We start from the raw sequence: 27,963 nt of genomic DNA, 5'->3' as shown, positions 1-27,963 counted from the left end.
GATTGGTTATTTATATTCTCACATTTATTCACTAATTTCAGTGTTGCTGGTCTTCCTATTCATTTCCATCTCCCAACCCCAGACTCTGGTTCAAGTCCAAGGGTACTCCAGATTCTTCTTGTCAACTCTTGTGCTCTTTTTGAGTGTGTGAAGCATTTTCCTTTGGAACATTGGAAAAGGTTTCACTGGCAAAGTCTTTCTATGAGTTTTTATTATCAATGTAGTGAGAAGCTTAATCCCTTTCAGTTTGTTGGCTCATTTTTTATTGGAAAAACTGTTGTATTTCCTCATTAGCCTGATCATCCAGGGGAATAAATTTGAAGACAGTGGAATACAGGAGCTTGAATCTCTCACCCCTGCCTCTCAACATCCCCTGACTGTTGGGATAACTTTGTTTCTCTTCTGCCTAGTGTACAGTGAATAGTCATCTTCCACAAGCACTCTTCTATCTCCAATTTTTAATACTTTGCCCTTATTCCACAATTTTGTCAGGCTCAGCTCTTTCTACTGGTATGATTGCATCTTTACTAATAAAGGTCTTGGTTTTCTGACTGCCGGGTTTAGACAACATACACAATGTGCCCTTTCAGTTAACAAATACTGCTGTGGAATACCAGTGCAGTTGCTTATTTGTGATTTCTTAAAATGAATACAATATGCTCCTTCCAGTAGCTGTGATACAGCAGGAAATCTCAGGTTTTCCCTGCATGCTCTGTCATCTAACTACCATTTTTAAAACTGTTCTTCTTGAGTAGTCTCATATACATCCAGCCTTTTCTTCACTTCAACCTCTGATTTTTGCAGTTTTATCAGTTCATCTTAGTAGCTGTTAAAGGCTTCTTCCATTTCTTCCACTTTTTTTTTGAGTTTATATACTCCAATGCTTTGTTTATTTTAATCAGCAATGAGCACATTTTTTTTTCAACTAGATTGCTGGTAGGCATATTTAGCACAAAAGTTGAAGCTTGAACTGCTTTTTGGTGAACAGCTGCAGGATTCTTCACAGTCGGTGTTTTCTCTTCAGCGTTTCTAGTTGATTTTCTTTTAGGCTAAGTTTCTCCTTTGCTGGTATCCAGGCAGTGCACTTACTAGCCAGTAACTGAATTTTCTAAAACTAGCAGAGTTACTGGCCCTTATCTCTGATTCTTTTTTCATACTGGGAGGCCTGAAATCAAGCAGTTTTTTTTAAACAAGGAACATCTTTATTGAATTATCATTTATGACATAGGCAAACATACATTTATATAAATGAAAACAAACTATATTGATGTGTTTTCATTTGCAAACATTATACATCACTTGTAATCTGTATAGTCATTGTTAGTCAAATATTATAGTTCATTCAGTTCCTGCCTTCTCTTAAACCTCATTCCTCCTCCAAAACATTATTCTGTATGTACTGTTCCCACAATTCCCATTTTTTCTATGTAATTTGCTGCTACCCTTTTCTAAATATCCCACTTCCTGTTCTTTTATCTCTCTTATTTTATTCACTACTTTTAGTATGGTTAGTTTCGACTTTGATTTCCATTTTTAGTAATTGCTCTTTTGGCAGCCAACAGAATTAAACTCAGGAAGGCTTTATTATGTCTAGGCAATTCCAATTCTATAAAACAGCTACAAAAAATTCCTTAGTTACACTAGTTTGTTCACTTGGTATTGATGATAGTGTAATCTGCAGGGAATTCTTAAGGCCTTTCAACTCGTTGTTGTAGTTGTACAGGTTAGGCATAATTTTATCAACTGAGGTGAAGATGTGGATGATGATAAACGGAGTTGAAGGAGTGTGTATTAGGAGCTGAAGAGGGAAAAGTTTCAGTAGCATAAGTTGATTCTCCTCATAGAAGAAGTTGGCTTTGGATTACCTGATAGAAGAAGTTTGCTTTTGATTACCTGATTTGAAGGAACACCTTAGAGTTACACAGTTAAGACTACTATAAAATAATACAAGCAAAAGGTTATAAATCAAATTGGAAAAAGATGATGACAAAATGAGAGGAATGTCCTAGAAATAGAGATTAAAGATTTTAGATGCAGGTCCTTAAGGAGAATAACAGTGGCAATACAGAACAGTCAAACTGTCAAAAGTGTTAACATCTTTGCACGAAGATTTAGCTACGAGTAAGAACTATTTATATGTGCACCCCGAACAGACCCCAACCTGGCTAACAACAGGAAAAACAATGCTCCTGCTTAAGAGTGAATGTGAAAGCTACCCTAAAAATTATAGACTAGCAACTTGTCTTCTGACGACGTGTAAGCTATACACTGGAATTAATGCTGACAGAGTTTGTAGTGATTTAGAAGAAAACTCAGTCATGGCAATGAAAAACTCCTATGGAACAAAGGATCATATTTTGTTAAATAAAGTCATAGTGGAGAACTGTAAAAAGGGGAAAAAAAATCTAAGTATGGCATGGATTGACTACAAAAAAGCATTTGACAGTATCCCATATTCATGGATAAAAGAGTGTTTAAAAATGTATAAGATACATCCTATACTGATAAACTACATCACAGTGACCATGAAACAGTAGCAAACCACTTTGCAATTAAGCCATGATAAAGGACAAATTATTATTCCAGGGATAAAAATTCAACAGGAATATTCCAGGGTGACTGTGTCACTGTTGCTGTTCTGTCTTGCCCTTAACCCATTAAGCTATTTACTTAACAGCTTAGGCCATGGATATAATTTTGCTCCTAGAAAACAACAAAGTGCAAAGACTTCTCATCTTCTCTTTGTCGATGATTTAAAACTTGTATAGATGAGGAACTGAAAGCACAACTACAAGTTGTCAAAACATTTTCAGATGATATAGGAATGTCATTTGATCTTGATAAATGTGCAAAAGCAACCATTAAAGCAGGAAACTGCAGCACCAAAAAAAACATCAGTTTGGGACAAAAGTGTGATATAAAAGAACTTCACCAAGAGAGAGAGAGTATAAATATTGGAGAATTGCTGAAGGATCAGCAATACAACACGAACAAATGTGAATAAGTAAGGAATACTTTAGACTTAAATTAATCTTGAAAACTGCATTGACGTCTAGTAACAAAATTCAAGCTGTAAACCAGTTTGCTGTTCCTGTCCTAACTTACAGTTTTGGAGTGAATGGCCCCAAAACATGTTGGATACATCAGACGGGAAAATAAGAAGGATGCTTCATGCTCATCAAGTGATTTATAAAAATCAGTGCATACTAAGATTATATATTCCCCGTTCCAAAGGAGGGATGGGCCTTCTTGAATTATATGTAGAGATCTGCAGCTGTGGGACTCCAGACATATCTGCTGACCTCACAAGACCCAAACGTACTGAAAGTTCTGAAGCATGAGGAGAATAAATCTAAGATGACTTCCCTGCTTAGTCTAGCAGAAGCATATTGGCATCAAGCAGGAATGGAAATCAAACCAGAAGTAGATAAAAATCAGGCAGCAACTGAATGTACCAAAAAAAAATCAAAAGAAAGAATATAAGGTTAAGGACCAGATGAGAAGGCAAGAAATGTGGAAAATGCATAAATATAGTTGTAAGTATAGAAAACTTCTGGAAGAACCTCATGTTGATCAGGAATTAACACAGGAATGGTTAAGGAGAGGTGAATTTAAACCAAGAGATGAAAGGTTAATAGTGGTGGCCCAACATAGTGGGCTACGTACACGTTGGTTTACATAGTTCATTGAACATTTGGTAGAAACAGATAAATGTAGGTTTTGTAAAACAGAATTGGAAACAGTTGCACACCTTGTTCCTGGTTGTGACATACTGGCAGAAGGTCTGTATACTGAAAGGCATAATAATGTGGCAAGACTGTTGCACTGGGGATTGTGTAAACATGGTATTGAAGTGGCTGAAAAACACTCAACATGAGCCACAAAGCATCAGAGAAAATGAAGTCTACATCACATGGGATCACCCATTACCAGCAGTTCAAAAGACAGATGCTAGAAAACCTCATGTAGTGGTCCATGAAAAGAAGACATTGATCATTGAAATTGCCACACCCAGTGACTACAGTGTCTTGCACACGGAGAGAGAAAAGTCATAAAACATCAGGATTTGCAGGCAGAAATGAGATCAGTGTGGAAGAAAGATACCCAGACAGTTCCAGTAATAGTAGGAACAACAGGTCTTTTAAAAAAGAATGTGCAGTCATATTTAGATATGTTTCCCATACATGTAACTTTGTACAGATTGCAAAAGTAGTCATTACTGGGTACATTGCAGGTGCTGCGAAGAGCACTTCTGGCTGACATCAACGATTTAAGCAATAATAATTTCCTTAACTTTAATTGCACTTTGACTTAGGAATGGAGTCCATTCCCATCATGGTATTAGAAACCCAAAAGATTTGGAGAAATTAAAGAGCAAAAACAGAGTACTGATAAAGTAGCAGACAGTAGTCTCAGAACTAAGACAACATGGGGAAAAAAGAAAGGAGGTTCTTACTCCAGGGATGACTGCAAGTAGGAGTATGGAAAATAGGCAAGACTGGGTCAGAATTTGCTGGAGGAAATTAACAAAGAAACCAAGGTATTGGAAGCAAATAACTAAGGACGGAAAGGGAATGGAGTGTGAAGAGGCTAAGTAGAAACTTGGAGCACAGGTTTGAGGTTACCTCCCTACCCGTGATTAACAATAGGTATAGGCAAAGAAAATGTGATGGGGAGCATTAAATGAATGACCAGCTCTGGTAGTGTTTTTCGGTTGAGTCTAAGTGGAAACAGCTGTTAAAAAGGATCATTAGTTGTTAGGGAGTAGGCACTTCCCCATATTAAGGGCATAGACTGTCCCTCCCCTGTGATGAGCTCATGTTGCTACCAGGGGAGGGATTAGACAGCATGTCAAAAAATGCCCTAATGGCTGCCAGGATGACAGCTCCAAGACTGGTTCTTCCCTCAAAGTGAAAAGAATGTTCCTTGTCCGTAAGGACCTAATGTGCTAATCCTTCTTGGGGAGCTGATGATCAATAGGCACCAGGGTGCCAAAGAAAATATAATAAAAAGGTGATAATTAGTAGGGCATATAAAATATTACCTGATAACTATAAGAATTAGAGGTGGTCAGAAAAAATTGGCAAGAGAACATGGAAAGGTAGTTTACAAAAGAACAATGGAAGAAATCTGTAAGGCTCCCAGGTAACAACAAAGTCGAGAAGTATTTTTTTTCATGAGGAAGTGTTTGCAGACATTTTTATATCCCAAATCAATTTCATAAGATTTTTTTTCCTCACGTAGATAGCAAATGCTGGCAGTGTGATGGGGATGTTAGAGGTAATTGGGAACATATTTTTGGAAATGCATTGGTTTGGCTGATTTTAAGAATTCCCTACAGAATACATTGACAGAATTGTTGGAGGAATAAAGGTTTGTAACTAAGGAAGTGATTCTTTTGAGCTGGGATATAGGATTCAAATTTCCTAGACAATATTTAAGCCTTACTAAGTGTAAATTTATTGGTTGACAAAAAAAACAACTACTAGAGAGTGGAAATTAAAATCTATACCCAACGTAAAGGCAGTTGTGAATATTGTAAAGGAGATTAACTGGAAGGGGGAGTTTTACAAAAGGAAAGGAGATGATTTCTTATAAGTAAATAGATTTTAGGGGAACAGTACATGCAAAATAATGGATTGCCACGGTGGTACGGCGGTAGCATTGTTACCTCACAGCAAGAGGTTCTCCTGTTCGATTCTCGGCTTGGCTTGGGAGTGCCTTCTGTGTGGAGTCTGCATGTCCTCCCCGCGGTTGGGTAGCGTTCAAAAGACGTGCGCGTAAATGGGCGTATCTTCGTTGAAGGTTGGGCGTCGAGCTGGCACCTCGGCTTTTCGTAAAAATCTACTCCCAATCATTAGCGGACTGGAGTTCCGCTGTGGCGACCCCTTACCGGGAAAAGCCGAAAGACAAACAACAACAAGTACATGCAAAATAATGTTCAGGAGGAGGAGTGAAGTTTAAGGAAAGGCAGGAATTTAGCAATTTATTTAATGAAGTGAATGAGAATTGATAAAAAGAAAACATGTATACTGAACTGATCAACAAATGCAGGTTGCAGATTCCTGCTTTCCACTAGTGCGATATGTTGGAGGCTTTATCTGAGGTAAAACTGCTATGAATCCAACAAGGTTGCTGTCTAACAATTCAGTGGATTCGACACCATGTCATAGGTGGGGCATCAGGTTAAGTGCAATTCTAAAATGATAACAAGTAGAAGTAACTGCTGAGTAGTGCCAGAGCCCCTCATAATGCTGAGGAATTTTCGATCTGGAGCCATGGACTCATCATCCTTGATATTAGTCACCCGTCATTAATTCTTATCTGATTTGAGGATTCCCATCACTGCATCAACAAGAATGTCTCTGAAATGTTGCTGAAATGTCCTTAAACTTTGGGATGGTTGATTGATATTGAGGAAGATAACTTGTTCCTTTCCCCATAGCATAAAGTAATTGATAGCTCCGTTTTTGTCTTAGTCACAGAAGAGAGTGAAAGCAAATCCTCCTTTTTACTGTCCATCCCGGGACTATAAATTTCAGAATTGTCAGTGAGGGTGAATCACTGCAGCCTCCAAGAGAGAACAGGGATTCTCCAGCCAGGTTTCTGTAACAAAAGCCAGGTCAGAGTAGAGCAAGTCCAGAATAACTTTAGGCTTGTTGAAGATGGAACTGACATAATACAGCACCTTTAAGAAACCAGTGGTTCCCCAGGTCCTTGGTTTCTTTCTGATGTTAAGAACTGGTCACTGTGTGGGATACACACAACAGAAAATTGGGCTTTGGAGCAGTTCAGTCCAAGATGGCATCTGATCTCTAGAGATCATACAGTGCCACTGGCATATCCTAATGAATATGATCTCTCCAATCTGTAAAACCCTGCTTTATTTTGCCTCAAGATATGAAATTTCGTACAAGAGTAAAATTTGTGTGACGAGTTTGGGGACAAAAATGGATGAAAGTATAAGAGTGAAAAATCTCGAAGTATTGTTTGATCCCCTAGCCAGTGATGCAAAGCCAGCCATTGGCTAAAAAATAAAAATCAAAATTATCTCCCACGAAATGTCTGTAAATTCAGATTAAAGATGAGCAGTAAGTCTGTTATGTGAGAACAGCAATAAAGTCATTCTATAATCAATTGATAAATGCATAGCAGTCCACATTTACTCCGTTTACTCTTGAAAGTTGCATCTTAACCCCCCCCCTCGAAAAAAAGCGAGAAAGCCCTTCATGCCATGGATATACCCAGACTGCTTAACTTCTTCCTTATTTGAGTAAGCTTAGAAAGACAGACTTGATATTCATCCCCGTTATAGTTCTGTACATCATTTTTGTTTTGGAACTAGGTGTGGCTTGCCAGCTGTATTTTTTTGTCAGCCGGTAAGAAGAAACTCATTGGAAAATACTGATGTTAAAGACCTATTCTTCAGGTGTACAGCTGCTTTCATGCTTGCTTCCTTCAGAAGCGTCTCCTTTACAGAAATTTATGGTATGACTACTTTGTCGTTTCACATGTGCTCTATTTATAATTGCTCAAGCCGTAATTCTTGGGATTTAGGAATTCTTTAGTCCTTTGTACTTCAGAAGTCTGCCTTCAAATCTTTCCTGTCTTACTGCTGCAGCTTTGGGTGTTCTGATTCTTGGGATTCTTCCCATTCATAGACCAATTTGGGGGGACTCCCTGATGTTAGATATAACAGGTAATTTTGTTGTATTATCAGTTGTTCTAAGAGGGGATCCTAATTTTGTCTCCTGTAATTGGACAATTCCTGAATTCAAGGGTTGCTGTTGTGTTTCCATGTTAATCAAGTAAGTATATGTTTATGTAACTTTTTAAAATCTTTGGACTAGAGATTTGCCCTTTTTCTTTCTTTCTTTCCTGATCGTATGCATATTTGGCATTTTGGGAACTGGTAGGCTCAGCAGCTGTGCACACACTCCTAGTGCAGCAAGTGATAGCACAACATGCATTGGCTTAGAATTTACATGCCCCTTTCAGTGGGAGTAATAAGGTGAATAATCCTAATTGTACTGTCAAAGGGGGGTACCCTTGATGGTCAGCTGGTACTATAAAAACATATTTTATCTATATATGTTGAGGCTGCATACAGTGGAGTGTTTATTGCCATCCTGCCATCCCCTTATTTGAACATATTCTTCATCCTGTGGCTGTGTGGATTTTCCTTTGTCTGACAAAAACATTATATTCTTGCACATATTTTTTGTGTTGCATGGAGTGTTTACTCATTAGATGGGGTCAAACTGAGTAGCACAGACTATGGTGCACCCTCTTAATTTGATGTGTAATATTCTGGTGTGTCCTAGATGGAGAAGTGTTAACCGAACCCTAGAGCTTGTGAGAATGAGAGAAATTCAGAATTGTACAAAGCTGGGTATGTTATCCCCAGTTTTTTTGTAATTCCAGGCTGGTATTGCTTAGTGGGTGGCAGATGAACTGGGGTGAGCACTCTGTGGACAGAACATCCAAGTCTGGAAATGTGTCTGCCAAATGCATGTGCACCCTTTGGGTATGTAGGAGTTTGAGAAAATTATAACTTGCACTGCACTGGGGATATTACAAGAGGAAATCCAAACTGTTGCCTGTTTATGTAGGAGGCCTTCTCATAGTTCAGCTGATACACTGAGTTGATTCATGTTCAGTCTTGGCGGTTTATGCAGACTCTTTAACCCCAGCACACAAACTCTTTGTGTGGATCAGTGTAGGTGTGTGCTGCTTTATGTGAGTGGTCAATATGCTTTAAGAGGAGCTTCTTGAAGTGGCCTAAAAGGATGTACTCCAGTATTTCCTTCAGATGGTAGAGTGGACTCTTGATATTGAGAGTACTCGCATAACTAAGTGGCAAAAATTTCTTCCAGATATTTCATGTTAAGCTATTCCTCCCCTTGCATTGTTTTTTCTGCAGTAATAATTTTAAGTCGTAGGAGAATAAAAAAGTCTAACTTTTTATGTGGAAAAATGTATAATTGGTGCTGTTTAATATAGGCTTTTGTATAGCTGTTAAATTCCTGACTGTTTAGCTAAGAGAGGAGTGAATGTATCTTAATGTCATGCAACTCAGTGTTCTGTAGTAGTAGATGACCTGTCATTTTAATTGGCTTTCTCTTACACTCTGCAACAGGGGCCAAGTCGTACCTTGCTGCTCAATGGGAAATACTACCCAACCAAGGTCAGATTACTCAGAGGTGGGTCAATGCCACCAGTGAAACGGAGAAGAATGAACTGGATTGATGCACCAGATGACGTATTCTATATGGCCACTGATGAGACCAGGTAGGAGAAATGATGCTCCATTTCAGAAATGTTATGTTTTCTGTATAGGAACGTCATGGGCAAATCTGCAAGTCTCCCTACCCCCGTTATTAATTGTTCCAGGAGAAAATTTTGTGTCACTCAGATGTTCATCGTGCATACAGCTGCAGTCATAACAGATGGGTTCTCCTGCTGTCAGGCGGGTCCTCGGTCGGCCGAATTCCAAAGTCTAGGTCCGGCATCGGTTGTCGTCGCTTCTTCCCTGACGTCAGTGCGACAGGGGTATAAAAGAACCAGCCAACGCCATTTTCTTCAGTCTTTCTTGCCGCGCGGTGCCCGAAGCAGAAGCAGTTCGCAAGTGCCGGTCGGCCAGCTCCTGAGATTATGAAAATTTTGCAACCGAAGTCTTCTTGAAAGCTAAGTACCCCGTTGGGGAAACTTTTCTTGCCTCAGACCTATGTCAGACAAAGTTAATAATTGTATTTCATGTGGGAAGCAAATACCACATAAGGATTTTCATTCCCTCTGCATTCCTTGCTTAGGCCCAGACCACGAAGTCTCGGTCTGTCGTTTTTGTGCTACATTCAACAAACGCACCATTAAGCGTCGGGCGGAGTTCGCCCAGCACTATTTTGGCAAAAAATTTAACTACATTATGTCGTCGGATACTCCAACTCCAGTTTTGACTAAAAGACGCAAAGATAAGGACCGACACACGAGGTCCGCGGCCTCTACCGACACTACGCCAAAGCCGACTACAGGTGGTCCGGTTCTCAGCGAGGCATCTACGCAGCCCCTGCCTACCGATGACAGTTCATTGGCGGTGTCCCCTGTGCCCGAGGTCGCAGGCTCCTTGGCCCACACCCCGACTACAGATACCGAAGCCACTCTAGGCGGTGAAACTCAGAATGTAGACAGGTCTGCCTCCTCTCAAGTTGTCTTCAGGCCTTCCTCTTCTTTTTCCATCAAGGCTTTCACTAAGTCTAAAGCAGCCATGCATTCTAAGAGACAAGCTACACAGGACCCTTCTCCAGGCCCCATGCCTAAAAAACAGATGCTTAAAATGGCTGAGGATTTAATTACTCTTATCAGGGGTTCTCAACCCCCTCCAGACAAAAGGCCCAGAGTGGAGGAAGAATCCCCCTCCTCGGACCAGGCCTCCATTATTTCAGAGCACTCTGATGAAGAGGAACATTCTTACTCCCCTTTTGAAGATTCTGATGCAGAGGAGTCCATTCCCTCTGTCTCCCCCCCTGAGGATTACTCTTTTGGGGAAACCTTGCATACCTTGAGGGAACACTTCCACTGGGAAGGCCAAGAGTACTCAGACTCCAAGAAAAGGCTTAGGGATTTTCTCTTGCTCCCTCAGTATAGGCCTCTGGCTATACCTCCTGTCTTAGACATATTAGATGATGTGTATTCGGAGGCCTGCCTTAACCCAGACTCTTTACCTCCAGCCCCAGTCAAGCCTGACAGGTACTACCGGGTTCCTGACTCACACTAATTCTTATACAAAAGCCATGTGCCTGACCCAGAAACTATCTCACAGGGCCCCAAGGGAATTAAGGCCTCCATTGCTAAAAATCCATTACCTTCAGAGAGAGATTCCAGAGCTTTAGAAAGGTGGGGAAAAAGGTATACACCTCGGCCACCTTAACCATGAGGGGATTAAACTGCCATTTCCATATGTTAAAGTACCAACAGTTTCTGTTATCACAGTTGAGAAGCAAAATGTCACAACCTGAACAACCAGACTTGGAGTTGCAGGATTTGATGCATAGTGCAGAAAAGTGGGTAAACATACCTTGCAATGTGGTTTTGATGCTCTAGAGGCCTCATGTAGAGCTGCTGTTACAGGATCAGTCATACATAGAAATGCCTGGCTCAAGGAGCAAACCTTACCAGATCATGTCAAAGCTAAATTACTAGATGCCCCTCTACAAAAAGATGTATTATTTGGTGTTAAAGCTGAGGAAGTATTAAAGAAAATGGAGAAAAAGGCTAAATCAATGCAAACAGTGAAAGATTGTCTACAGGTACAACCTCCACGTTTCAGTAGAAATTGGCCTTCCAAAAATTGGTCCGTTCCAGCCACGGACAGACCCCAAAGAGGTAGATACAGGCGCCCGAGGGGCAGGGGGCAAGCTCAAGGATCGTTTAGAGGCAGACAATGGCAAGCTCCTACACAAAGAGGTGGTGAGGATAGTTCACAGCCATTCAGAAAGCAAACCCAATGACTTTCCCCTTTGCATGCCAAGCAAGGCTCAAATGGCAGCACCCTTAGGCGGAAAACTGGCATTATTTTCGAAAAATTGTCACAAAAGACAAATGGATCCTGGACATTATAAACAGAGGCTACAGATTCCATTTTCACACTCTTCCACAAAAGAGAGGCATGCCAAACCTGCCACACAATCAAAGGGCAGAGGCACAAAGACAAATTTCAGATCTCATGGACATGAAAGCTATTCAAGAGGTACCTACTCAAGAACAAGGTCAAGGTTTTTATTCCAGACTATTCCTGGTACCAAGGAAGGGAAAAGATTGGAGACCTATTTTGGACCTATCCATCCTAAACACATTTTTACTCGTGCCAAAATTCAAGATGCTCACATTACAGCAGCTTCTTCCCATGCTGGGAAAGGAGTCTTGGCTGGTAACATTGGACCTCAAGGAGGCATACCTGCATGTCCCAATCAGACAAAATTGCAGAAGATACCTCAGATTTCTTGCAGGTTCAACCCATTATCAATTCTCTGCATTGCCCTTTGGCTTTTCTACTGCGCCCAGAGTATTCACGAAATGCCTGGCATCAGTAATTGCCTACTGCAGACTTCAAGGGATACAAATATACCCATATTTGGACGACTGCCTGATCCAAGCGGACAGCAAGCACATACTTCTGAAACATCTGGCTTTTGTAATAATGTTGTTGAATTCTCTGGGGTACACAGTCAACAAAAAGAAATCAAGGCTAATACCCTCACAAAAAAATAATTTTCCTGGGTGCCAACTTGGACACAAACACCCAGATGGCTTACCTCACGCCAGAGAAACAGGGGCAACTAACTCAATACTTCAGAAAACTAGCAAATTTCACCAGGCTGACTGCAAGGAAAATCCTGCAGGCTCTGGGATTCATGGCATCTTGCATCCTACTAATCCCATGTGCAAAGCTGCATATGAGGAAACTTCAGTGGTACCTGAAAAAGCTATGGTCTCAACACAGCCACAGTTTGGAAACAATAATACCACTGATTCCATGTCTTCAAAAGGAATTTCTGTGGTGGGCTCAAGCATGCCAAAGAAACACAGGTTTTCCATTCAGCAAGCCTCAAGCAAATCAAGTCATCACAACAGACGCCTCGGACTACGCCTGGGGGGCACACATGACAGATCGGTGCATTCAGGGCAAATGGTCCCAAAAAGAAAAGCACCTACACATCAATCAAAAGGAAATGCTAGCAGTAATAAATGCTATTATGGCTTTCAAAGACCTTTTGCATCCAGGCCAACTATTGATAAGGACAGATAACACCACAGTAATGTGGTACATAAACAAACAGGGAGGAACCCATTCATACCCCCTATGCAGGCTGGCCATGTCACTTTGGAACATGGCTCTGGAATTACAAATCGAACTTCAAGCACAGTACTTGCCAGGCAAGGAAAACACGCTGGCAGACAACCTAAGCAGAAATATGACAGACCCACACGAATGGAAGTTGCACCCTCAAGTTTTTACAGAAATAATTCAAGCATGGGGAAGGCCAGACATAGATCTCTTTGCCTCCCACAAAAATCACCAATTGACAAAATTCTGCTCAAGGACTTTTCATCCACAGGCCTGGAGAGTGGACGCTCTCTCTTTCAGTTGGACAACAATGACAGTTTATGCCTTTCCACCTCTTCCTCTGCTGCCCAAAGTTCTATTAAAAACCAAAGCAGACAGACCAAAGATGATTTTCATTGCTCCAGACTGGCCAAGACAGCACTGGTATCCACTCCTGAGGAGCCTGACGCATTCCCCACCATGGACCCTACCTCTAATGCCTCTTCTTCTGACTCAGCACAGCTTCAAAACTCTTCACAGTCAGCTGAAAACACTCAATCTGGCCGCATGGAAGATTTCTTTACTTCACAACAGACCCTACTCTCCAAGGAGGTGCAGGATGTCATTTTGGAGGCCAGAAGGCCTTCTACTAGAAAAGCTTACTCCTCAAAATGGAAGCGATTTTGTGCCTGGAATGAGAAAAAGGGCCAGAATCCTGGAATACTGAATTTACCTCAAATATTACATTATCTAGCTGAGCTGCTAAGCAGTGGACTTTCATTCTCCTCCATCAAAATCCATGCCTCAGCCATTTCTGCAGAATACAACACTGATCCTCCTTTATTCTCTCATCCCCTCTTAAGACAGTTCCTCAGAGGGGCTAAGAATATAAAACTCCCAAGGAAACAACCAATACCTGCTTGGGACCTCAATTTCATTTTAGAAAAGCTGACCTTACCTCCTTTTGAGCCAGCTGCCTCAACAGATTTGCAATATTTGTCCTGGAATACAGCCTTCCTTCTGGCTATCACCTCAGCTCGCAGGGTATCGGAACTACAAGCCCTCATGTCTGTGCAGCCTTTCATCATTTTCCATCAGGACAGAGTTTCCTTACGAACCAATCCGTCCTTTATGCCAAAGGTGGTATCCAGGGTAGCTTTGAATCAGGCTATTCAATTACCTACCTTTTACCCTAATCCTCAAAACAAAGGGGAGAGACTACTATATTCCTTGGACATCCACAGACAGCTGCGTTATTATTTGGACAGAACAAAGCCTTTCAGAAAATCAGAACAACTCTTTGTGTCCTATGCTATAGGAGCTCAAGGGAAGCCAATTTCCAAACAGACAATCTCAAAATGGATAGCCCACTGCATACGCTTTTGTTACTCTTTTCATGGTAAAACTGTGCCTGCAGGCATCAGATCTCACTCCACAAGGGCCACAGCTACCTCTGCAGCTTTCCTCAGAGGAGTTCCTACCAAAGATATTTTGGAAGCAGCCACTTGGAGTTCTGTGCATACCTTCTCCAAGCACTACCACCTACCATTATACTCCAAAACTAGAGCAGGCTTTGCCACTGCAGTCTTGCAGGTCATCCTGGCTCCTCCTAGTTCCACCTAGTGCCTACCACCCCTTTTTTAGCTTTGGGATTCTACCCATCTGTTATGACTGCAGCTGTATGCATGATGAACATAGTACAGTTTTGTAACTACCATAAATGTAGATGTTCGAGTGCTAATATAGCTGCAGTCCAGGTTTCCCTCCCTCCTTCCCCTCTTGGGACAGGCCTATTGGCTAACACCTCCTCATACAACTTGATTGGGGTATTCATTTATGGTGTATTTGCTTGCAACTACTGTTTTTTGATTATATTGCACTGCATTATTACATAAATTTATGTATTGCCTTCCTTCTGGGGGCACCTGACATCTAAGGCAAGAAAAACTGAAGAAAATGGCGTTGGCTGGTTCTTTACCCCTGTCGCACTGACGTCAGGGAAGAAGCGACGACAACCGATGCCGGACCTAGACTTTGGAATTCGGCCGACCGAGGACCTGCCTGACGGCAAGAGAACCCATCTGTTATGACTGCAGCTGTATTAGCACTCGAACATCTACATTTATGGTAGGTACAAAACTGTACTTTTTCACTATCGACTGTGACTCCTCCATGCTTTGTAGTAAATTAATTTGTCCAAGGATAAATAGTTATAGAACTCAGTCTTGAATTTTGGTATAAGTACTCTTGTAATGTATACTGTAGATCAGAATGCAAATGAAGTGTGCTGTATCTTTAAGAAGCATGTCAAGGCTGTATGTGCATGTATAAACTCCAGGCATGTGCACTCCCTAGTGCCATTTTGTAAGAGCAGCCAGAGTGAAAGCATACAGGACCGCAGTAGTTAGTTTGTACATAAGTTACTTAAGTTAAAGTCATTAAACTTCTGTAGTGATGTGTTTGTATAAAATAAAGCTGCTTGAACAGAACCCATTTGTCCAAAATAGAAGAGTGACATGGTGCCAGAACTGGGATCAAAGAGAATAAGATCCAGAGCCATGAAGTGCAGAGACGACAGTGAAGGTAAAACTAAGAGAAATGAGCACAAAAAGAGCCATAAAAGAATCAAAGGTAATGAAAAGTAGCTCAAACTGTTTATTTGATAGAAGAGCCAAAACAGAGCATTACAAGGGTATAAACTGCATTATTGAGCAAGCGGAAGGCATGAAAAGTTTGTTGGCTAAAAAGAAATGTTTAAAATAAAGGTATTTGATGAAACGATTAACAGTAAAGCAAAATGAGCATGTTTAAAGCAAAGCAAGTATGATTAAAGATAAAATTAGCTTGTTTAAAGTAAAACAAGTGTGTTTAAAGCAAAACTGGGCTTGTCTAGAGTAAAACGAGCACAAGAAAAGTACATTCTGCATGAAAAGGGCTTAAACAAGCAAAATGAATGTAATAAGGGCAAAAAGGCATATTAAGCAAAAATAAAGCAAGGAGATTGCATGTGTTTTGGAAAAGTGCTATGTTTTGGCATAACTGCGACTGTATTTGTATCAAGGGCATAACTAAAGTTATTCAAAGTAACTCAAATTGTGTAAAAGTTCTTAGTGTGTGCTTATTATTATGCATGTATTTTAAAGACTTTATTGTGTGCAAAGTGCAACTATTTCTTGAAATACAGTCAAAGTATAGCCATTTCAAAAACTTTCTGGTGCTGGGTGTATTTCTTTGCAAAATGCCACCATTACGGTGTGTTTCTTGCACAGTAAAGAGCTGCCTAGCAAGGTACTGCCATTTTGGGGACATTTCAGTGTGCTGTATGCAGTTATTCACAAAGTGCAACTACTATGAAATGTTATTGACTTTTGGGCAAGAGAGGTCCAGTTTATTCACATTGTGCAATTATTTGATATGTTTCTTACACTGATAAGAAGTGATTTATTGCAAAACGATATTACAAGAATATTACAGTGCCCGAGAGCTTATTTCACTCGCATCGTAAACTTGAGATGTTTGTCAAAATGATGGTAGATGACTTTAGCAAAATGATGACAAATGACTTTAGCATTTAGCATTGCAAAACAATATTACAAGAGTGTTAAAGCTCCCAAGAAGTTTATTTCCCAAAGTCCAATTATTCAAAGGTACTACAAGTTTGTTCATTAGCATTATTTTGAAAACCCCAAAAGGTATAAATTCCGAAGCACAAAGGCATTGGACAAAGTTACAAATACTGGCATATGTGCACGAGTGTATGTTTGTGCTTATTTGCAAAACCCTTCATTGGTATGTGTTAATATGGAAGAAGGATTTTGAAAGCCCCTACCACTTGCATTTGATCAGAATATTGCAGAGAACTGGAGAATATTTGAACAAGAGTACAATATTTTTATACAAGCAGCTTGTGCAGATAGAGATACATGCACCAGGGCATTCATTTTGCTAAACCTAGCATGGTCAGAGGCCATAGAAAGAGAGCGTTCATTTGTGTATGCACCTTCAGTATATGAAGGAGAAGGTGAAAACCGTCATATTGTTGTACAAGCTGAATGAAGAGAAGACCCAGAGTGTTTGAAGCACAGGTTCAGAGAAATGTGTAACCCTCAGACAAATGTTACATTAGAGAGGCATTTGTTTTTCATGAGAGATCAGAAACTAGGGGAAACATTAGCAGCTTATATAACTGACCTGAGAAACAAAGCTAAAACATGTCAGTTTGGTGACTTAAAAGGTGAGTTGATAAAGGACAGGCTTGTGTGTGGTATTACCAATGCTGCTGTGAGAAAGATTTTAGTTCGTGACAGTGATTTAACCTTGAGCACAAACGTAGAGATTTGCCAAATCCATGAGGTGACAGAAAAACACATGAGTATGCTTGCGAGTGACAAGTGCATGGTTTCAGTTGGCTCTAGAGCAAATGTAGATAGTATGCAACACATGGCTAACAAAAGCAGGCCCAAGCACATGGCAACTACAAAGTTTCCAAGGGAAACGCATAGCTTTCTAGTAAGTTCTAAGAAAGGAGCACGCTCCAGCTCAGTGCAGTACAAGCATGAATCAGCAAAACCCAAGTCCAGCTTTAATGTTAACTGTCACAATTGTGGTGCAAATCATGAGTCTAAAAGAGAGAAGTGCTTAGCATTTGGTCAGCAATGCTACAAGTGTAAAAAATGGAACCACTTCCAAAAGTTTTGTAAATCAAGTAAGCCTCACAGAGTTGTAAAGAAAAGTCACACAAAGAAGCAAGTTGATCAAATAGAACCTAAGCAGACAGCTTTCTATGTAGATGATGTATTATCAGTGCTTGATGAAGGAGTTGATGCAGTGAATTTATTAATGAGAAGCAAAGTGTTTTGTACTGTCTGGGTTAATGGAAAATTCACAGAGTTTAAAATAGACACTGGTTCAATGTGTAATGTTATATCAGCAGACACATTTGCTGAAGTGAGAACTAACGAACAACTCAATGTCGCCAGTAGTGCGAGACTTGTTGCTTATGGAGGTGAAGAAATTCATACCAAAGGTTCAGTGATGCTTTCATGTTATTTGGCCAATAACTGTTGCACCTTGTTGTTTTATGTATATGTATATTCTTATATGGGTTTCCTCCCACATTCTAAAGACATGCGACTGGAGCTTGTCTCACCAGGCCTCCGCTGAAAATAGGCTCTGTGGAGCATAGTTGGACTTTCCCGGTCAACAAATGTTAAATAAAAATAAATAAATATGTAGTCAGAAGACCAGTGCAATCTTTTTTGGGTCTCAAAGACAGTTTAAGAAGGAATCTGCTTTCTTTTGCTAAAGAAGTCCATCATGTAAGTGCATTTCAGAGTTCTAATTTTTCTGAAGCCATTTCTCAGAGTATGCTGATGTTTTTGATGACAAGTTGGGCAAACTTCCAGTTGTGTAGCCCATGAAGGTAGACCTCGAGGTCACTCCCGTAGTCAGACCAGCAAGAAGAGTTCCGATAGCTATGCAAGGTAAAGTTAAAACTCAGTTGGATAAAATGTTGCAGCAAGGTGTGATTTGTCCAGTCACAGAACCAACTGAGTGGGTGTTATCCATGGTAGCAGCTCACAAAAAAGGCTCAAACAAAATCAGAATATGTATTGACCCAAGAGATCTGAACAAAGCATTAAAGAGACCATAGCATCCAGTGCACACAGTCAAAGAGGTCGCAGCCTTAATACCAAATGCTACTGTTTTCTCTGTCTTGGATGCAGAGAGTTCATTTTAGCAAGTGATGCTTGATCGCAAATCTTCATTTCTAACTACTTTTGGTACTCCATTTAGCAGATACAGATTCTTAAGGATGCCATTTGGAATAAATCCCGCAAGTGAAGTCTTTCAGCGTGCAGTGGAGCAAATTTGTTTTGGGTTATCCTTGTGCCATAATAGATGATTTATTGGTTGGAGGCAATGGTGAAGCAGAGCATGACAGAGACCTCAAGAAAGTTCTAGACAGAGCACATAAAGTAAACTTGAAGCTGAATCTTCTGAAGTGCAAATTCAGACTTCCAGAAGTTACCTACGTAGGTCATTTGTTCACAAGTACAGGCTTGAGAGCACAGCTATTCTTGAGATGTCAGCATCAGATAATGTACAAGTTCTACACATGGTCAAATATTTAGGCAAGTTTATACCAGACTTCTCTGAGTTGACAGCACCTTTAAGAGAGCTAACACGCAAAAATGTTGCATGGTTATGGTTGGAATAGCACCAAAAGGCATTTGAAGACCTAAAGCGGAAAATTGCCACCCCACCTACCTTAAGATACTATGATGTGAACAAACCTGTTACTCTTTCCTGTGATGCTTCAAAATTTGGTCTTGACGCAGTTATACTTCAAGAAGGCAGACCAGTAGCCTGTGCATCTAGAACATTAACCCAAACTGAGGTGCAGTATGCTCAGATTGAGAAGGAGCTTTTGGCAATAGGATTTGCATGTTCTAAATTTCATGATTATATTATGGTCGAGCTATTCAGATTGAAACTGTCCGCTCCAGCGAGATTACGAAGAGTGATGCTCAAACTGAAAAAATACAATTTCAAAATGGTCTACACGAAAGGCAGATTGCTCTATATGGCCGATACCTTATCCAGATCACCCAGAAGTACGATAGAACAGCTTGATGCAGAGAAATTTGACTTTGATGTGATGTCAGTGCATAATTTTTCTGCCACTAGACTTGATGAGTTGGGAGATCACACTCAAATTGATCCAATTCTGCAGAAGCTGAATCATTACATTAATGTTGGGTGGCCGTCAAAGCAATCTAGTGTACCACCTGAAGTGCAAACCTATTTTCCTTACAGAGATGAACTGTTGATGGAAGATGGCATTATTTTCAAAGGTCCTAGAATTGTTGTTCCTGCTTCCTTACAACAAGAATATATCCAGATTTTTCCTCGTGATCACCCAGGATCCGCATCTAGTAAGAGAAGAGCAAGAGAATTAGTATTTTGGCCTTCATTACCAAAAGACATTGATAAAGTGCTTTCTTCTTGTTCAGTATGCAATAGTACTAGACCACATTTGCAGAGAGAACCACTTCAGCTAAGTCCAGTTCCTGAATTACCTCAGTCAACAGTTAGCAGCTGATGTCTTCGAGTGGAGTGATCAACTCTACTTGGTTTTGGTCGACTCTTATTCGAATTGGTTTGAGATTGATCTACTACCTAACCTAACATCCATTGCTGCTGTTACTAAGTCGAAATGTCATTTTTCAGTTCATGGTAGTCCACACAAAGTTCTTTCTGACAATGGTATTCAATTTACTAGTCAGTTGTTTCAGAAATTTGCAAAAGATTGGGACTTTGTACATGTCACTAGTAATCCGGAATATCCTCAGTCAAATGGTCTAGCTGAACGTGCAGTACAGAGTGCAAAGCAGTTACTTGAAAGGTCAAAGCATGACAATACCAATGTGTTCTTGAATTTGCTTAATTTCAGAAACATACCTTGTGATGATTTTCTTGGCTCACCTGCTCAGACTACCTTCCAGGCTAACTAGAACTACGCTACCCATTACTTCCAGTTTATTGAAGCCTAAACCCAAGAACAGTAAAACCATCAAGGCTCAATTGGTTAAGAAGTGTAATATCTAGAAATCTAGTTATGACAGCTCGAGCAGATTACTTTGTCTTTTGAGGGAAGGAGAGACTGTATGAATCCAGACAGTGAAACGTTTTGATCAAATTGGACAGATTACAGGCGTCTGTGCCGAGCCAAGATCCTACCAGGTAAACTCTGAGGGTGTGGAATATAGGAGGAACCATAGACATCATCTTCCTGTACCAGAATCATCATCATCACATTTTCTGTCATGCAGACTTCAAATCTAAGGGTGAGTCAGATGTTTTTCATGTTTCACTGTTGCAGTCATCACATTTGGGTTATCCCTGCCAGGGTATAGCCCTCAGTCGGCCCGAATACCAGAGGCTTAATATTTCTGCATCAGTTGCCGTTGCTCCAGGACTGATGTCAGGCCTTCAGTGTTATAAATTAAGGCAGCCGACGCCATTACACCAATCTTTCTTGCCGAGGAGCCCGAAGCAGAAGCAGTTCGCACAAGTGCCGGTTGGCCGCTACCCGAGTTTTTCGTTTCCAAAATTTTAGTTGAAGTCTTCTAAATCTAAGTACCCTGTTGGGGATCCTTTTTTCTTGCTCTAACTGATGTCAGAAAAAGTTAACAATTGCCTTGCCTGTGGAAAGCAAATACCACACCGAGATTTTCATTCCTGTTGTGTCACTTAGGCCCAAACCACGACGTCCCCCTCTGTCACTTTTGTGCTCTGTTCAATGCCAGAACTATACATCATCGGGCCCTTATTGTAGCTAGATATTTTCGCTGTTAGTCCTCGAATTCCGATATGGCTTCGGTAAGCCATCCGACAGCAGATCTTCCGAAAAAACATAAAGATAAAGACAGAGACAGACTGCACAGGTCCAAAACTGCCGACGACACTTCTGTTAAGCTAGTCGTCAGTTCTCTGGTCCTCAGTGAGGTGCTTTTGCAGCCCCTGATGCCTGCTGCTGTGGATTCACAGGCCGCTGCAGAGACCCTTTTGGAGTCTGGTATGCCATGAGACTCTTCATCGACTAAGGATCCTGTGGATGTCTCTACCTTGGATGGGTCTGGAGCCGCTGAGCAGGCATCGGCTTCTGAGGAAGTACTTCGCACTACCGATTCTCGACACAAACCAACAACTTCTTTCGCGTCTACCATTCTTTTGAAAACTACCAAGTTTCTAAGGCCCAGGATATGAACCACACCCAAGAAACCGACGACCCAATCTCAGGCACCTGCTTCCTTGCCTCAGTCTCAGATGCTTAAAATGGCAGAATACCTTTTAATGCTTATCAGGGGAAGCCAGGCTACCCCTTCCAAAAGAAAAATAAATTTGTCCTCAGTAGTTTTATCTGAACAGGAGTCCGGTGACTCTGATGCATCTGATTATGAAGATATGCAACCCCTCTCACCTTATGAAGATTCTGATGCAGAGAAATCCATCCCTTCAGCCTCTCCACCCGAGTACTTCTCCTTTGGGGAAACCCTACAATACCTTAAGGGAACATTTCCAGTGGGAATGTCAGGACTACCCTCAGTCAAAAAAGAAACACAGAGAATTCCTAGATCTTCCACAGCACAGACCTCTGACCATACCTCCTGTCCTGGATGTTGTGGATGATGTTTTTATGGAATCCAGTTTGACTCCTGACACGCTCCCTCCTGCTCCTAGGAAACCAGATAGGTACTTAGAGTCCCTGACTCTCACAAATTTCTATTAAATCCTACTGCTGACCCCGAGGTTATCTCTGTAGGACCTAAAGGAATTAAAGCAACTTTTGCTAAGAATCCCACCCCCTCAGATAGGGATTCCCGAGCATTAGACAGATGGGGTAAAAAAGTGTACACATCTGCTACTCTTGCTATTAGAGCAGTAAATTGTCAGTTCCATATGCTGAAATATCAGCAACATACCATGGAACTCCTCAAACAAAAAATATCTTCCTTTCCTCCTTGTGCAGAAAATAGAGTTACAAGAGTTAATGCATTCAGCAAGTCAAGTAACTAAGCACACCTTACAGTGTGATTTTGACACCCTAGAAGCATCTTGCAGGGCAGCAGTCACTGGTTCTGTCCTTAGAAGGCATGCTTGGCTAAAGGAACAGCCCTTGCTAGACCATGTCAAATCCAAATTATTGGAAGCACCACTGCACAAAGACAACGTATTTGGCACCGAGGCAGAGGTTGTCTTAAAAAAAAATGGAAGAAAAAGCTAAATCTATGCAGACAGACATCTTGTAGTTCCAGCCACTGAGGTTCAGTAGGCATTGCCCTCCAAGCACTGGTCCTTTCCTGCCCCCTCCAGGTCAGCTCAGCCCAGGACCCCCAGACATCAGCCCCAGGGAATGCAGAGATCTAAGCATGGAGTTCCTCCTCTTCAAAACCAGGGAGTGCTAAGCCACCCCCTCATGGTTAGACTTCACAATGATTTCACGTTTCCACCCCCTCCCTCTGCCCACCTGCTCTTGCCCCAAGGAGGAAAACACTCTTTCCACACAAGCACCAGGGCCACCATTACCAACGACCACTAGGTCCTCAATATAGTGTCCCAGGGATACAAATTTTATTTCCACACTCTGCCAACCCCAAAAGGGTTCCCAGAGCTTCCCCCAAACCAGTGGACAGAGGCAAAAAAGTAAGTCCTTTCCCTGCTCTCGATGAGGGCAATAGCACATGTTCCTGCAGAACAGGTAGGCCAAGGTTTCTACTCCAGACTCTTCCTGGTACCCAGAAAAAAGGGCACCTGGCGCCCCATCCTCGATCTATCCATTCTAAACACTTTTTAGTGATACCAAAATTCAAAATGCCCACCCTCCAGCAACTTCTACCTATGCTCTCCAAAGATGCTTGGTTAGCCGCCCTAGACCTAAAAGAGGCCTACCTACACATCCCAATCAGGGAATCTTGCAGGAAATATCTCCGTTTCAGGACAGGATCACTGCATTTTCAGTTCTCTGTGCTTCCCTTTGGCTTATCCACTGCTCCTAGAGTTTTCATAAAATGCCTGGCTCCCGCCATTGCTTTTTGCAGACAAAGAAATATTCAAATTTACCCATACTTAGACGACTGCCTGATTCAGGCAGACAGTCAGGAAAAGCTGCTAAAGCACCTGACCTTTGTAAAGGACCTACTGACCTCCCTGGGGTATGCTGTCAACAAAAAGAAATCCAAACTAGTAACCACGCAAAAAATTGTATTCCTGGGAGCAAGACTGGACACTGCATCCCAGATGGCATTCCTAACACCAGAAAAACAAACCTACCTGACAGCTTACTTGTCTCAACTAGCCACCAGACCCCAGTTATCCACAAGGAAAATCCTGCAAGCTCTAGGGTTTATGGCCTCCTGCATTCTACTCATTCCATATGCCAGACTGCATATGAGAAAACTACAGTGGTACCTAAAAAGCCTTTGGTGTCAACACTTCCAAGACCTGAAAACTCTTATACCAATGATGCCTTGCTTAAGGAAAGATTTCCTTTGGTGGGCAGCAGCATGCAACCACAACACAGGACTACCCTTCTCTCAACCCCACGCCAAGACCCTCACCACAGATGCATCAGACTATGCCTGGGGTGCACACCTGGACGGCAGGGGCATTCATGACCAATGGAGCCCAAACCAAATACATCTGCACATCAACCAAAAAGAGATGTTAGCTGTTCAGCAAGCTCTGACAGCCTTTAGACCCCTACTCTCCCCGGGGCCTCTACTGGTCAAAACAGACAACAGCACTGTGATGTGGTATATCAACAAGCAGGGAGGAAGGGACTTGCTCGTACCCTCTGTGCATGCTCGGCATGACCCTTTGGCGTACAGCCTCAGCCATGCAACTACACCTGCTAGCATAATTCCTGCCAGGCTCTAAACTCTCTGGCAGACAACTTAAGCAGAAATCTTCTGGACCCACATGAGTGGCAGCTAGACCAAAGAACCTTTACCCTTGTAACCCAGAAATGGGGCACCCCGAAGTTCGACCTCTTTGCTTCCCACTCCAACCATCAGCTCAGCAAATTCTGCACCAGGGAACCTCACAGCAAGGCCTGTAAAGTAGATGGTCTATCCTTCCAGTGGGTCAACCTCTCGGTCTATGCATTCCCCCCCTCTACCACTCATTACAAGGGTACTGCTCAAAATAAGGGAGGAAAAACCGAGGACAATCATGATTGCTCCAGACTGGCCACGACAGCACTGTCACTGCCATCATGGCATCTCCCTTAGATCCCAACACTCCTGACACAGAGGAATGGAGAGTTCATGCATCCACAATTGCTGACCCTCAGTTTGGCAGCCTGGCTTATTCCCTAACCACTCCACAAGCTGCCAATCTAAGCAAACAAGTTCTAGATGTTATACGTGAGGCCAGATGTCCTAGCACTAGAAAGTCTTATGCTGACAAGTGGAAAAGGTTTTGCACCTGGATCCAGGCTAAGGGAGCCAGAACTGCACAACCTTCCCTACCTCTCACCCTGGATTACCTGGCTAACCTACTACATACGGGGTCTGTCCTTATCTTCCATTAAAATTAATGCCTCTGCCATCTCTTCTCATTTCAGCACAGAGCCACCTCTTTTCTCACACCCTCTCATCAAACAGTTCCTAAGAGGGGCTAACAACTTAAGGCCTCCCAGAAGAGCATCTACCCCAGCTTTGGGACCTTAACATTGTTTTGGAAAAACTCACCCTACCCCCCTTTGAACCAGCAGCGTCAGCAGAGTTAAAGTTCCTCTCTTGGAAGACCGCCTTGCTTCTGGCCATCACGTCAGCTAGAAGAGTATCCGAGCTGCAAGCACTAATGGCTGTAGACCCCTTCATTATTTTCCATGCTAACAGGGTCTCCCTAAGGACTAACCCATCTTTCATGCCAAAAGTGGTGTCCAGTGTGGCTCTCAACCAATCCATTCATTTGCCCATGTTTTTCCCTAACCCACAAAACAAGGGGGAAAGGATTCTGCACTCTCTAGGTGTGCAGAGACAGCTCAGATTCTACCTAGACAAGACTAAATCATTTAGGAAGACTGATCAAGTGTTAGTCAGCTTTGCTACAGGAGCAGAGGGCAAGGCCATATCCAAACAAACCATTTCCAAATGGATAGCACACTGCATCCATTTCTGATACAAGCAGCACGAGAAACCTCCCTCCAAGAGGGTCAGGACACATTCCAGCAGAGCAACCTCCACCTCTGCAGCTTTCCTCAGAGGGGTCCCCATCTGGTACATCCTGGAGGCTGCAACATGGACATCTGTTCATACCTTCACCAAGCATTACCACCTGCTTATCTTCTCCAAATCCAGGGCAGGCTTTGCCACAGCAATCTTGCAGGGCATCCTAGCCAGCCAGCCCCCCCCCCCCCAAGTCATCTTGACTGCCTCCACCCTTTTCTTCAGCTTTGGGAATCAACCCAAATGTGATTACTGCAACAGTGAAACACAAAGAACATAGTACAGTTGTGTAAACTTACCATAAATGTAGATGTTCGAGTGTATTCACTGTTGCAGTCCTGGTTTCCCTCCCTCCATTCCCCTTCTCTCTATATATATATTCTTACAAGGATGTTTTGATATTTACTTTCTACTGGTGGTGTTCTTCCACCATAACCTAGCTCCCTCTTGGGGGCTCCTGATAGGGCAAGAAAAACTGATGTAATGATGTCGGCTGCCTTAATTTATAACAATGATGACCTGACGTCAGTCCTGGAGCGATGCCAACCGACGCAGAAATACTAAGCGTCTGGTATTCAGACTGACTGAGGGCTACCCAAATGTGATGACTGCAACAGTGAATACACTCGAACATCTACATTTATTCTAAGTGTACACAACTGTACTATACTGTTTCCTTACCAGAATGTGTTCAAAATTGATTCCATTCCAGAAACTATTCCAGACATTCCACAGATTAAACATTTTGCAGAGACAGTTATAGTTGCTAAATCTAATTCCTAGTTTTACATGATATGGATGAGTATTAAAGCCTAGTGTGAGATGTGCAGCAAAGTGGACTTGATTGTGTATATGTGTGTGTGTATATATGTATATGTATATATATATATATATATATATATGTGTGTGTGTGTGTGTGTGTGTGTGTCTTTAGTATTGTGTAATGCATAACAAAGAATTACCTGTGATTTCTACATGCTAACTAGACCCATAGGTATTGTATGATCTATTTCTCAAAGAGAGAGGATGTAGATCAAAATGCAAGTGAAGTGTGCTGTGTCTTTAAAAAGCATGTCAAGGCTGTACGTGGACGTATATATTTCAGACACGTGCGCTCCCTAGTGCCATTTTGTAAGAGCAGCCAGAGTGAGCGCATATATGACTTCAATAGCTCGTTTGTACATAACTTCTGTAGTGATGTTTGTATGATGTAAAGCTGCTTGAACAGAACCCACAAAGACTCTTGCATTGCTGCATGTAGTATATTTAAATGATCTCCCAATAATACATTTATTATATTTTAGTTTCATTGTGTTCTTTTCCTCCCATTTTCTTTTTGGCACACTCACTAAAGACTTGAATTTAAATGCTGTCCCAGGTATCAGCTGCTACTGCATTTGTCAATTTTAGTTTGATAAACCAATCCCTGATATGTATCTGGTGGCATTGTTGCTAAAAGATTAGTGGTGGGCCAGGGAAGCCATCATTAGAGCCTGATACATTGAGGGGATTCTTTCCTCCTTTCTTACTGTCCCTTGTCCTTTGTATGTAACTACTTTAGCTTGCACATGCCTGCCACTTAGAAGCAAGCCAGTGCAATATCTTGCCTAGTCATCTGTCCTGGCTCCATTCGTTTCATACACTTGTAAGGAATAAAGAAACCAGTGTGTTCACTTATAACCAAAATTATGTGCGGAAATGGAAAATGCGGTAGAGGTATGCAAAAGGTTTTGGAAAGCTTGATCAACTGCCTCCTACACTGCAGGCAGCCGGGAGCCTACTCTCCTTGCAACTGTTTGTGTGGTAGGCCATCATGCAAGACTGTTGGTTTGGGGAGATTATATCTAGAGGCTGTACATTACCATTATTACAACACCCATACAACTGTTGTTTCACCTATCTGTGGTGCCACCACATCAGAGGAAGACAGTTCAGTAGGAGGTGAAAAACTTTCTCTTAAAAAGAGATGTCCAGGGGGTCCCACCAGACCAGAGATGATCCAGATTTTACACAAGTTTCTTGTCCAAAAAGACTTAAGACCTCAGTCCAGTTCTAGACATTAATCATCTGAGTCAATATGCAAAGAAAAAATCCTTCTTATATATTCACAGTGAAATCTATCATACCTTGTTTGCAAGCAGGAGATTGGATGATGTCCTTCCTTGGATCTTTTTTGTAGTGCTACTAACAGATTGGCTATCCTTCCAAGAATAGCCATATGCCTGGCCAGTATACTAAAGACTAGGCACCTTTCTTTTGTGCTATGTGTCCAACATATGACCACAACCCTAAGGTGCTAAGAGGTGTGTATAGGACCTATGGGTATGAATTACCTCAGAGCTTTTTTGTCACCCCAGACACTGAGTTATCACTTTAGTTTCAGTCTGTCAGATGTACAGTTCA

At 41.7% G+C, this 27,963-nt stretch overlaps 1 protein-coding gene across 5 annotated transcripts in view; it reads left to right on the top strand.

The window, feature by feature from the left end:
• The window catches only part of MTA1 (metastasis associated 1), a 3,368,231-nt gene that overhangs the window by 3,276,033 nt on the left and 64,235 nt on the right, over positions 1-27,963 (top strand). For all 5 annotated transcript variants that reach the window (XM_044074165.1, XM_044074166.1, XM_044074164.1 and 2 more), the window contains one exon: positions 9,140-9,291. In XM_044074165.1, the coding sequence (XP_043930100.1) occupies positions 9,140-9,291 (152 nt within the window). The remainder of the gene's footprint in view (positions 1-9,139; positions 9,292-27,963) is intronic.

This window comes from Protopterus annectens, chromosome 6.part0 (assembly GCF_019279795.1).
Source record: "Protopterus annectens isolate FY-2018-M chromosome 6.part0, PAN1.0, whole genome shotgun sequence".
NCBI classification, from domain to species: Eukaryota; Metazoa; Chordata; order Ceratodontiformes; family Protopteridae; genus Protopterus; species Protopterus annectens.
This window is presented reverse-complemented; position numbering and strand designations above follow the sequence as displayed.